The sequence below is a fragment of the Chamaea fasciata genome, unplaced genomic scaffold (genome assembly GCF_029207755.1).
Source record: "Chamaea fasciata isolate MVZ Bird 193981 ecotype frontalis unplaced genomic scaffold, bChaFas1.0.hap1 SCAF_4, whole genome shotgun sequence".
NCBI classification, from domain to species: Eukaryota; Metazoa; Chordata; class Aves; order Passeriformes; family Sylviidae; genus Chamaea; species Chamaea fasciata.
This window is the reverse complement of record NW_027094089.1, coordinates 63,239,604-63,252,748: the sequence shown is the minus strand read 5'-3', so window position 1 is coordinate 63,252,748 and position 13,145 is coordinate 63,239,604. Positions and strand designations below refer to the sequence as shown.

The following is a 13,145-nucleotide window of genomic DNA, read 5'->3' as shown; positions in this document are numbered from 1 at the left end:
TCTTTTGAGTCTAGGCTTCTCTGAATATACATGGAAAAAGAAATGAATTGGATCTGTGGATATGGGGATTTGGGATAACAAAATATTTACCATCTGGGATATTAGTACTTAATTTCTCTTTAGGTCATAGGACAGAAAGCTGTGAAAATTAATGGCAGAAACTGATGTTCTTTAGGATCGAAAAAAAACCCCGGAACTAAAACAAAAACTCCCAAACATTTAGAGATTATTTTCTTTAGGGATTTAAAGTAACATGCAGAAAAGAGAGACCATATTTTCAAACTTTTTTTTTCTTCAGTTTAAAGTATTTTAACAGTTTAACTTTTGACTTCAAAATTCCCCCATCCCATCCCTTTTTAACTGCTGAATTGAATTTGAAGTCCATTACTGTCCCGGAAAACTCCAGGTCTAAGTGCCCTCCTTTAGTCTCAGATTGCCAGATTTTGTTCTGTTGACAAATTGACAATCCGGCTTTCCCCAAGAGTTCAGTTTTACTCTTTAAGTGACTTCTGTAAATTCCTCCTTGCTGGGGTGAGTAACTGGCTGTGCTCTTTACCTTTCATGTTATCCAGTACACCCGTTTTGTTCAGGCTTCTCTGGTGGTCTGGTTTTCTCAAGATGTTCTGAAGACATAGGTCAGTGCCAGGGGATACTTTAGACAGTTTCAGAGATCATTTAATAGACTGTTTATACATAAATTGTTACTGGTTATTTCCAGAAGCAATAGATGTGCGAGGTCTTGGCCCTACTAGAGGATAAAGCTGAAAGACTGGTTTTGAAGCTAAGTCATTAGCAGGTGTGCTGTGCAGTTGGTGCTTCTCTGTGTCAATGTCTACCCAACCTCAGAACATATGCAATTTTTTTATTATTATTATTTTTATTTTGCTTTTATAATGTGTGAGGTTGTGAGAATACTTATACTGTTTTGTATAAGGTTGCTGCACCATTATGTTGCTTCAGAGAAGACAGTCCTTCAAAGCTGTGCTTCAGTACCATATCCTGTTGTATTGGAGGTGTTCAGATTTTGGTTTAGTGATTCTTTTTGGTAATGAGCTTCATATCAGGTAGAATGTTGAAGAGATTTGAGTAGGCCCTTGCGCTCCTTAGCATTCACACTTTGGTCTGCCAGGAACAACATCTGAGGAGTCTAAAAGTATGTCGTACTAATCCTTTCTGTCTTTCCCTCAATGCTCTTGAGCTTGGGTTCAGATCAAAACATAAACGTCCATATCCTGACGTACCCTGGAGCTAAGGTTTCACTTTGGAAAATTACATTCTTATGAAGTTCAAAATAACTTCAATTTCATTTGACGTTGTCCAGACTTTTACCAGGTATTCATACGTGCCATCTCGTTTCCTGGTCCCTTTACTGAGTCACAGATGTCATGATCTGTCCTTCTTTGGAAAACCTTGTCTGTCTAGGTTAAAGGAAAAAGCAGGATCCTTACCACTTAAATATCCAGCGTTTGGTTATTATTACAAAACCATTTCCCAGTCCCAAATAAAAGACATTTATGGGAAGCTGTCTGAAACCAGCTATCACGAATTGTTCCAGAGGAACATGGAAGCTTGCATTACTCAGTTTCATTTTAACTTGATTGTGACTGAAGCTTAAAGACAATATTCTTTCATTTCCCTGCTGATGCTGTAATCATGCTTCAAATGGTATGAATCCAAGAGTTTTGGTTGTATTGGCAGGAAACAGAACATCTGGATGTGGTCATCATGACGAAAGTGTAGATCAGTATGGTTTCTCCATTTCAGCTGCTCAAACAAATTTTCCTGTGTGTTCAGATCAAAAATTAATTAAAATAATTCTGCAAGTCAGTATCGGCAATCTATATTTTTGCTGTGAAGTAGGAGTTTTGCTTTCTGAAAGAAAGCTGCTGTCCTAATTTTTATTGTCTTGCATACTGTGGCATTACATTTAAATGTCAACCACGACCACAAATTCCCATTGATTTTAATGAAACCAGGTTGATTTCAGAATTACTGTGCAGCATTGCTAAATGGAATCTTGAATACAGATGTTAACACATCATGGATATGGCGCATTGCTTTGCATTTTCTATAATGACATTGCACATTAGGATAACTGAAATGAGCAAGTAGGTAATAAAGGATTATCAGTGTTTTTTACGCATAAATGATGAGAGAATTTTGCATGGCGAAAAATGAATGTTGTACATGTTATTTTTTCTTTAACAGTTTTCCCCTTTTTTCACGCTCATTCAAGCTACATCTAACAAGTCACATGGGAACTGCTTAGAACTACTAAATGTTTCTATAAGGAAGACTGAATTGGTAATTATAGCAGGTTAGCCTGCTGAAATTAGCAATTCTACAGCTTTTGGAAAAGCTACATTATAATTTGAGCTGAAAGATGCATTCAGGATTGGAGTTTCTAGCAACAGTGTATTGCTTTCAGAATTCACACCTTTGGACAGTAACCAGTTCATAGGGAAATACGCTGTTAGTCCAGGTGAAAGTTAATCTGAACATCAAGGGAGAACAGATTTATAACCACTTTTTAAGCAATAACAGCCTTTTCAGTATTTTTTTACATACTGTTTCATCTGAGATGAGTTCAAGAAGGATATCAAACATTCTGACTTAGGTATCACACATACTACTAGTATTTTTTAGAACTATTACCAGAAGAATCATAGATTTTAATTTTTGTCTCCACTACTTAATTTTGTTCTGTATCATTTCTAACTTTGTCAAAGGCTTTTCTGCTTCTCATTACATTAAAAGGGTGTGATGTGATTATCAATCTCTTCAAGTGCAGAGATACCACTTTTGGACTGAGCATATTTGCATATATATGCATAACTGATCACATTTACTGTTAGATTATTGCAGTGGCATCTAAGTATTTGAACTACAGGTTAGAATTTGCAAAGGAGGGGATCTCTTCTTGTGTTACTTCATAATTTACAGCATCTGGAGAGTATTTTTAAAAATAGATTTACATGTACTTAATCAAGTTATTGACATGTTTTTAATTTGAAATACAGATACTGTGTTTTTAAAAATTTGTATGTCTTTTCTTACAATGTTGAAGTAACATAGAAAGAAGAATGATGGATCAATGTTACCTTTCATAGTTTAGCGTCACCAAACAGTGGTCCAAGTTGCTGTCTTTCTCCAAACAATAGCTACGTACCATGAAAGTTTTAAGAACTATTTATGCATCTGTATTGAGTGATCAATTATATATTGTTTTATGTTTGAGTTGTATGAGGCGCTTTGGTAGCAGAGTGCAGTAGTGAGCTTGTTATAAGAATTGTCAGCACTCTCCCTCTGTGATGTATTTCCTAATGAATAGGTATAAGTCCAGTGCTAAAAGGGATATAGATTGTCAATAAAAGGTAGAAAAATCCAAAAGCAGAAAGTTTAAAAGTAGTTACTGCTTAGCATTGGCAAGTGTTCCCTTTGTAAATAGGCTGTGCAGCATTTCTGTGTGTTTTATTTCCCAACTAACTCCCGTTGTTTACAAAACTATAAACACAGATAAATTGAATTTATGATTTTTGACTCATAGCTAACAATGAGGACTAGTTATCTCAGTGTATGGTGCATGCAAACAATGTTTTTGTGCTCCACAAATCACATGTTTGGGAATCTTAGTAGAATGACACTTTTTTGTGGTATATGTTTAAATAGCTTTTGTTTGAGGTTGCCACTTGTGGGTTAGTTAAGTACTGTACTTCCATAATAATTTTCACAATTCCCAATTTGTTTTCTGGAAGCTGAGTAAGTTACAGGAGGGGGACATGACTTCTTCAGATTAGCTAGCAAGCTAATTAGAAGACTGAAAAAAGTAACACCCCTTTCCTAAGTCTCACTTCAGGGGGATTAATGCTTGGATTGAAAGCCTTACTTCAGTGCTATGCAAAATGTTAGGAAGTTACTTTCTCCAACATGGGAAGTCCTCTTCATCCTATAAGGCTAAATTGCTAAATGTATTTACCCTATACTTACTTTGAATAGAACAGAGATACTGTCATTCTATGTGATATTTATGTTTGGTCAGTAAGTGAAATTTGTGTCATTGTCACAGTGTCTTGCCGTTAAGTGTATTTTATGCCTTTTCTGAATCACCCTTGCTCTTTCCACACATAATTTCTTTAAGTTCTTGTCAGCCTTCTCTTCCATTTCCCTGTCTTTCTTTCTAGGCCATAATGAAAGTCCATCATAGCACAGACCTAGACCAGTAGCCTGACCTGTGGGTCAGGTATCCTATCCATGCTTTCCATAGTCTGTCCATAGAGCTTCCTTTGTCTTCTAACCATCCAGCATGTTATGCACTGGAATGCTGTAGGGGCTACCTTTTAGAGAGATTTTTTAGTTATTTAGGTCCCAGCTTCTAATACAAGGGGCAGGGAGAGACATGTTTCAGAGGCAGAGCAACGCCTTGTTAAAGCTTGAAGAAGAAGATTACAAAAACTAAAAAACAACACCTTATTTTCCAAGCCCTTAGTTCCTCATTTCATATGGCATTCTTCTTGCTGAATTTGTCCGGCTCTTGCCACTAGCTCTAGCAGAAATAAATGCAAGTAGTGACTTAAGTAAGTAGGCATGTGACTTAAAGTTGTGACTTTGCAGCCTAACAGAGTTGGGGAAAGAGAAATAATTTGAGCTTTCTAAGAGTGTTTTGGAAAGCTCTATTTAGGGTAACCTGCTATTCAAATATTCATGTATTTAATCCCCCCAAAAAATCAGTATCTTTGGGGGAGACAAAAATTTTTAAAGGTCTGTTTGGGAAAGTGAAATTATCCGCACAGTCAAATTTGAAGTTTACACTGATTTAATGTCTTCATCATTTTACTGTGTTGGGGAACACACATTAAATGGCTTTGCTTTCTTAAGTGTTTCAAGAACTAATCTAGGTATTTTTAAAATTTTGGCATACATATCTGAAGCTATATATTTATAGTTAAAACTTTATTGAGTCATACTAGTTTGTTGTAATAAGGTGTTGCTTCCAAGTTGTAACAGCTGGAAAGCATGCAAGCAGTCATATTGCTATTTCCAACCACGGTGCAACAATATTAATTCGACCGTTAGTTTAATCACTCACTGTTCAGAAAGTCAGAAATCCAATGGTTGCCAAGTCATGTGAGAGGTAGAGGGCTTCTGTTTTTAAAAAGCTATTAATCTGCTGTTGACACTAAGAGTGGGGGGCCAGGGGGGTGATGTCCCTGTGACCCCTCTCCCAATTCAGACAGGTTGAGCATAGCTAATAAACGGAACAGGTATGATGGATAGCCCAGAAATACCCTTTAATCATCAGACCGTAGGCAGCATCCAAAGACCAGGGGGTGTGGTTAACCTGGCATTTTATAGGGTTTTACCTGGGGCAGGTGTCCAGTCACAGTTACTGGGCAGGAGCTTGACCTTTTAAGTCTAAGGTCTTGAACCAACGGGGCTTAATTTTGTGTGAGTCTATTAGCATCTTCCTAACATCCCACCTCCCAAGGTCTCAGATTTATTCCCTCCATGTAGAGGGTATCTGGGCTAAGCTTTGATCCATCCCAGATAATTCAGCTTCCACATGCTGTCATAGCAATATTTAAAATATATTGCTCATTAAAAGTATTCTGCTACACATTAATTGTAGGATATGGTTAAGTTCATGGGGAAACAAAAAAATATAGAGGAATGCTAAGTATTAGCTCAAATGCATTATTGTAATTCCTACTGTCTACATGATAATAGTGCTTATGTGCAGTTAGGTATAGATTTATTCTCAGAGTTAATTAGTCAATGTTTTGGAGGCAATGAGATAAAGTAGGAAAGGAATCTTTATTTTGTTTGTTGTCTCAGAAATGTATTAGCAGAAGTTCAGTGTGTACCAAAAGTATGTAGAAAACTGAGTCCTGAATTTTTTTGAGCAATTATATTGTTCCTTACCAGTTTTGGTTAGGATTAATTTTTATTTGCATAGGTGTATTAACAGCAACCAAGTAGTTATGAACATTCGTTTCTACAGATGTTAGTTGTATTCTGACTTTATGAAAGTACCTTTTATTTAAAAGTATGTGCTTTGTGGTTTTTTACAATTTATATTTATGGAGCATAAATACCTTTTAAGCACAAAATTAATACATTACTAGCATATTCAAAGCTATAAAACTTTTCTATCTCTTTTAGAAAATCGAAAATGGAAGATTTGCAAAACTCAGATATATTGCACATGCTATGGTCAACAGTACAGATCTGTTAATGGTAACAAAAAGGTAAACAGTTTTGACTCCAAATAACATGTACTTAAAACAGTCATCAAAATGTGCATGCCTTGATGATTGCTGATCAATAACTGAACTGTCACCATATATGTAGACAAATTAATGGGGAAGGTGTATCCAATGTGCTAATAATAATCTTCAGTAGTGTCATTGTTCAGCAGGAGAGTGTTCAGTGTTATTTCTCTCCTATTTTAGAAGGGAAAGAAATGTTGATTTTAAGATTTCTTTAGCTGAGAAGGATTTGTTATAAACTGGGTTAGGCTAAAATCACCTGGACTGAGGGATTCACTTGCAATGGTGTATTGAAGGAAAGAAAGGATAATACAGGAACAGTCAGTGTCTAGCAGTGGAGTATGAGGCATCCTTCTCAGATACTGCTTGAAGTAGTGTTAAAGTCTTGCTATGAAACACAGTATTTTAAATGTTATAGGGAGTTCAAAAATTAACTCTTTTGTGGAAAGTGTTCTGTATAGTTAGAGATCATGAGATGAAACCTATTTTGCAATAACAAATGAATTCACTAGGGCAAGGGTAACATGATAACTTCTAATTATTTTTTACATTAATTTTTGAAACTACTTTTATTTTCTGGTGCCTAGTGGTGTGTTATTTGTGACAAAAGGGGCATTTGGACAGCTGACATGTGAATGGCAATACTCTTACGATGAATTTACCAAAGAACCATTCATCGTTGATGGTCGAAGGTTGCGCATTGAAGCCAAGGTACATTACTCTTACTGTATTTTGTTGGTTTTTTGTGTTACTGTTTATGAAGTTGAACTTCGAGCTTCTGCTCACTCTCCTCTGAATTCTTGATCTCCTTTGTATTTGAGATACACTCAGAGAAAGGAGTTGAAACTTGGCATGGGTGAACTCCTCTGATAACTAGTCTCTGTTTTAAGCAGCATGGTGACTTGGTCTTTGCAGATGAGATTATTCCTTGAGCTGTAGGAATTTTTTGTTTGTATGCACCAGTTCATGGTGTGTTCATAGTCTGGAAAATGCTGATACAACAAAAGGCTGAGAAGATTGCAGAATACTTTTTTTACGCTCTCTGGGGCAAATAATAATGTTATATTGTCTTCCAAAATAACTATAAATGACATATATTTTTCCCTCTCAATACAAACTGAAGAATGTTGCTCTTAGTTGCAATTTTTCCTTAAAGAAAAACAAAACAAAACAAAAAATCCTTAGAATTCCTTTCCCTGGTAAGCTGGCAAAGGACATAAGGAGAAGGATGACCACCAATGATTATTTACAGAGGCAGTTTCTTAAAAAAAAAATCTTAAATTCTTACTGGTATGTTAACAGAGCTTTATTGAACTTTTAATTTTGAACAAACTATAAATTGAACAAAATATAGATTTGTCTGCCAGTGATTTGTTTCTGTTTTTAATAAGTTTCATGTGTGTAATTACACATATTGGTTGTCAGGACAGTCTTGATGGTGCACAGCATCATTCAGTTTTTCACTCAGGTTATTTGTTTCTATTGCAGAGAGCATGAAAGGCAGAGCCAAATTGGTTTGGAATCCTCCAAACTGGATTTCTGACTGCAAGTGAACTTTTACAGGATGAAATAATTCTTAGCATTTCTGCCATTTCAGACAATGCTGAATAACATATCCATCTTTATCCCAACACAACAGTCATTTCAGAATCCATTAACATGTCTACAGTATGCTCTTTATTGAAATCTATGGTTGAAAACTATATTTTGCAAATAACTCCTAACGTTTTTCTTTCTGAAGCCTAACTTGCTGTTTTCGCTACCTAAGTCCACTACTTGCAAGTCAGTATTGGTGGAATGTCCACTCAAGTAATGACTTGAAGGAGAATTACAAATTAAAACCTTGGGGAGTAATGGATTTTATTACTACATGTACATTGTCTGCCTTCCATTCCTACACACGTTTATAGACCCTTATCCAGGGACTCCATGGTAAAAAGTGGAGTCTGTTACTGCTAGAGTGTTCACTCTACGGTGCTTTCATGCAAAAAATGGTCTCTCAGGGTATGTGCATGTGATGCAAACATACTCAGATGACTGTTCTTGGTACACATGGCTGTTTGAACCATTATAGCTCCCTTTTTAGTAAATAGCATCGTAGTCTTAAAGCCTGAAGTAACTCACTTCAATTTTGAATTACTGTTTTGGTTTTGGGTTTTTTTAGGAACGAGTTAAGTCTGTCTTCCATGCCAAAGAATTTGGAAAAATTATTAATTTTAGAAGTCCAGAGGATGCTAAGGTAAAGTCAAAATACAATTAAGATTATGGTGGTAAATTTGACTTTAAAAAGTGTAACATAAATACTCTTAACATGAAACTCTGTGTATTTAAAATTCAGTGTTTCCACATACATTACAGACATGGAAATAGCAATAATCTAGTCAGTGCTGAGTTTCAAAAATACTCAATTCCAACACCAGACTTTTCTCTACCTAAATCTTCTGAATCACTTTAGTCTGACAAAAGATTGATTAAACAGTAATGTTAACAAAAACTAAACAATATAGAATATGAATTAGAATAGAACTTTTAATAGAACAAAAGTATTTGTAAATTACTCCTAGTTTTGTTCCAGTTGGTGGGCAGGGGTGGGGTGTTACTGCTCTGTTCTTCAAAATACAGGTGTTTTTGAAGAATGAGGTAAATCCTTTAAAAAAATACCAGCAGTTTATTTGATATATGATACTGCTGCTATTATTACACACATTTTCTATATAACATCTTCATTTTGGCATGACTAGTTTTAACCACAACAGATAGTAGGAACAATTCAGATCTGCTACCAGAGCTATCAGGTAGCTACTTGTCAAAGTTCTGCCTTGTTTTTAACTAATGTAGCTGGTAATTTTCACAAAAAAGTAATGAGTCTTGTGTATATTTCAGTGGGGTGTGGTTCCTTGGGATCATGGTTTGAGACAGCTTGCAAAAATTGCATTTTCTCATTAGTTTAAGTTGCTTTTGCATCTTCTCATCAGTTTAGGTTCCTTTTGTCTTTGTGATTCAAATTTTTACTTTTTTCTTCACACAGTGGATCCTTTCTAAACTAGAAGAAGTACGAGAAAATCAGCCAAAATTGTAATGAAGGGGAAGCATCAAGATATGAAGAATACTGAACAGCTACCTTTTAATTCCTCTTTCACAAGCAGAACTATTTGAGTGTCATCAACAAAAGCAAAAGCAGGAGGGAGGGAAGATTTATTCAGTTATTTGTTATGGTCACAATAGCCTATATCTGAAAAGTACATGATGTTAGCTTAAAAAAATTTTGTAATGATAAAAAAAATATGCCAAGTTTTGTCTTGGTTTGCTTGATTTTTTAGTGTAAGAATTTCAGATTTCATTTTTTATGTAAGCAGTATGAAGTGAGTTTGTCTTAACCTTTGATACTGAAATTGAACTCTGGAATAATTCTTATGATACTATTTGGAGCAAATCTTGCAGTTTTGATTTGATTGTGAAAATCAGTACTTATTTTATGTTTTGGTTTTAATGTGACTTGAGGCTGGTTTGAAATACAAATTTCTTTGTCAAAGGAAATGTTAACTTAATCACTAGTGTTGCAACTCAAAATATAAGGAGGAGGCTTCTGATCAGAGAATTTGAATTTAGGTCACAAGTGGCTGCTTAGTTGACAATACTAAGGCTTTTTGTAAATGAATGGACCAGATCACAATTAATTTACAGTACATTATCACTTTTAGTCTAAACTTTTTTATATCCTACTCAAGGAAGTGTTGCAGCACCTCTGTCAATTATTACGGAAAATTTAACAGTTTACAAAAATGCGTATTGGGGAGAATTAACTCTGCACTAAAAATCTTAATAAAAATATATTATTTTAAGTAGAAGTTAGTTACAGTCTTGCAACTCAAGAAGGAGTTTATGGGGTTATAAGTGCACTGTTGCATACCAAATATAAATGCCTTGAATTACACAATATTGTGTGCTACGCAAGTGACTAGTGAAGTTGAACTTATGTTAAATAACAAATAAATGTCGCAGTTGCTTTTATTAACTTTTCTTACCCAGTGAAACTTCTTTGTTTCATACTCAGACAGCAGTATTTTATTAGCTTGGATATTTGAAAATCGGTTTATTTCTTAGATATAGTAGTCATAGTATTGTTGAATGGCTGTTTACTGCAGTTGAAACAAAAAGTACATTAAACAATAGTGTTACATGAAGGTTTCCATAAATTCCCATATCTAAGTCTTCAAAATGTCTTGTACATATAGAAAGCACCAACTGCCAAAATATGATTTCCAAACAATAGTTTGGAATATTTGTAGCTACAGTATAGAATTCTAACATTGCTGATGATGCTTGAAGTATCCAAATTGTTCCGTTATTCTAAATCTAAAACAGCTAGCATATAACCTATAGTTGCAGATTTTTAATATACTGTAAGTAAACTGGTGTTGAGTAACCATTTAGCAGGTTACAAAATACAGGTAATCTTGCCATTTTCCCCATAAATTGCAAATGGAATCAAAATATTATAAGGGGATTCAAAACTATTACAATGATGGTGTTACTCCAATCATTTTGTACATCAAGTACATACCAAGAGTATTAACTCAGGTTATATCATGCCAAACTTCCATACTTTGCCTTAGATAAGTAGTGGTTTTACGTGCACTGAGTACCATTCTTCATCTGTAGCTTGTTTTTCATTTATCATTTCTGTCTTTGGCATGATAGTTCATTTACCAGCCTCATAATGTTCTTGATAAGTGTGTGGTCTCCTCTGCTTCCCCAGCATTTACAGAGTACCTGCTGAAAATTCACTTAAAATACATCTTGTGTGTATTTTGTACATTCCCATTTGTGTGTAGCTTTTCCATTTGTCTGGTTCTAAATATTTTCTCTCCACAGAGTCTCTATTTTAGTTATTTCTTACATTTATTTTGCCAACAAACTGATCCTTAAATCTCAGCTGGCTCTTCTGTAATATTAAAGTGATTTAACTCTTAGTGTTGAAGTATTTATTTTAAATGTGCGTATTTGTGGTTAAGCCGCTCATGTTTTGAAGAACAACAATTTGCCCAGAATGGCATTTTTCTTATAGGCTATAAAATATTTTGATCTTCTGACTGAAAGCCTTAAGACAGGGTCTGAAATGTCCAGAAGTCAATGTGGGACTTCTCTTCCACGTCCCTTGGTTTCCACTTGTAATGAAAAGATGATTTTCTGTAGGTCCCTTTTCTAGTCCGTAATTTGTGTATTTTGACCTTTTTTTTTAAAATACAGATTTCTCCATACAGTCATGAAAGAATTTTGCCATTACTTGGCAAACACCAGTTGTCTCCTTTGACTATCTATCACCCCAGGGTGAAGAGAAAGGTATTTAGATCTGTGCCATAGTGTAATTTTCTGGATTACTACAGGTTGTGTGAAATGTCTACTCTGCTGTGCCTCATTCCTTATTGCAATATGTATATTTTTTTCAACAAGAAGGCTGAATAGGTATGTTAGTTTTTATTGAAAGTGTATATGCAACTAGAAAAGGGGATCTTGATAAAAATTAAAATGTAGGCATTTAGTTCTGCCCACTGTGGTGTTTGAAGGTGTATCTTGTCCTTTACTGAAATGCTGAAGAACTGCTCCTCTTCTATATGACTGTTATGTAAACTTCGTACATTTGAGAAATATCATTTGGGTTCTCAGTTTGCTAAGGGTTACAATTACCTCTAAGAAATTCCTCTCACATTCGTAAGTCTGATTGTTGCACTTCCTTTTTTGTTCAGCTGCACGGCTTTCATGGCATGGCTCTCTTGGTTTCCACCCCAACTATCCCTCAATCTTGAATAAAGTGAACCTGAATTTTATTTGACTGATATGTGATTATTACTTGCTTTCTTTATGTACTGCTTTAATTAACAGATAATACCATTACTCAGAATTTCATAGGTCAAGTCAAATCCTGTCTCTGAAAACACATGCTTAAATTCTGTTGCAGCCATCTCAGGAAAACAGAATTACAGATTTTAGAATTTACTTTTGGTTTATTGTTTTAAGACAAGTTTTTAGTAACTGGATTAGCATGTGTAAGTTCCTTTTTAAGTTGTTTTTCTGGGGCTGTGGGAGTTTTTGGCTGTTGCTCTTTGGTTTTTTTCTTCTGTTGCTGTATTGAAAAAGACATAATGATGTTGCCAGATGATAGAATCATGGAGTGGTTTGGGTTGAAAGGGACCTTACAGATGACCTAGTTCTAGTCCCCCTGCTGTGGGTAGGGACACTTTCCACTAGACCAGGTTGCTCAGAGTCCCGTCTAACCTGGCCTTGAGCAGCTTCAAAGATGGGGTATGCAAAACTTCCCTGGGCAACCTTTTGCAGTGATTCACCATCCTCACAAGAAAGAGAGTAGATTTAGATTAAGATATCAGGAAGAAATTCTTAGTCTGAAGCCATTCCCTCCTTGTCCTGTCACTACATGCTCTTGTCATAAGTTCCTCCCCAGCTTTCTTGTAGCCCCCCTTTAGGTACAGGGGGCTGCTACGTCATCTCCCCAGAATCTTCCCAAGCTTAATCTCCCAAACTCTTTCTTCATAAAAGAACTCCTCCAGCCCTCAGACCATCTTCCTGGCCTTCTTCTGGACCATCTCCAACAGGTCCATGTCTTCTACTGAGGGCCACAGAGCTGGCACAGCATGCCATGTGCAGTCTCATGAAGCTGGAATAAAGGGGCAGAATTCCCTTCCTGGCCCTGCTGCCCACATTGCTTTGGATGCAGCCCACGAAACATTTGGAATTCTGGGCTGCAAGTGCATGTGGCTGGGTCATCTCCAGCTTCTCATCCACCAGCACCTCCAAGTCCTGTTCAGGGGTGCTCTTAATGCATTGTCTACCAAGCCTGTACTTGTGCTTAGAATAACCCAA

The 13,145-nt window shown here is 35.8% G+C and overlaps 1 protein-coding gene across 1 annotated transcript in view; it reads left to right on the top strand.

Annotated features, from left to right (window-relative positions):
* The window catches only part of VPS13A (vacuolar protein sorting 13 homolog A), a 101,639-nt gene extending 89,550 nt beyond the window's left edge, over window positions 1-12,089 (top strand). Inside the window, exons 69-72 of the mRNA XM_066181792.1 lie at window positions 6,160-6,245; window positions 6,854-6,977; window positions 8,431-8,505; window positions 9,295-12,089. Coding sequence (XP_066037889.1) covers window positions 6,160-6,245; window positions 6,854-6,977; window positions 8,431-8,505; window positions 9,295-9,345 — 336 coding nt within the window. The 3' untranslated portion in view covers window positions 9,346-12,089. The remainder of the gene's footprint in view (window positions 1-6,159; window positions 6,246-6,853; window positions 6,978-8,430; window positions 8,506-9,294) is intronic.
* Window positions 12,090-13,145: the final 1,056 nt, after the last annotated feature.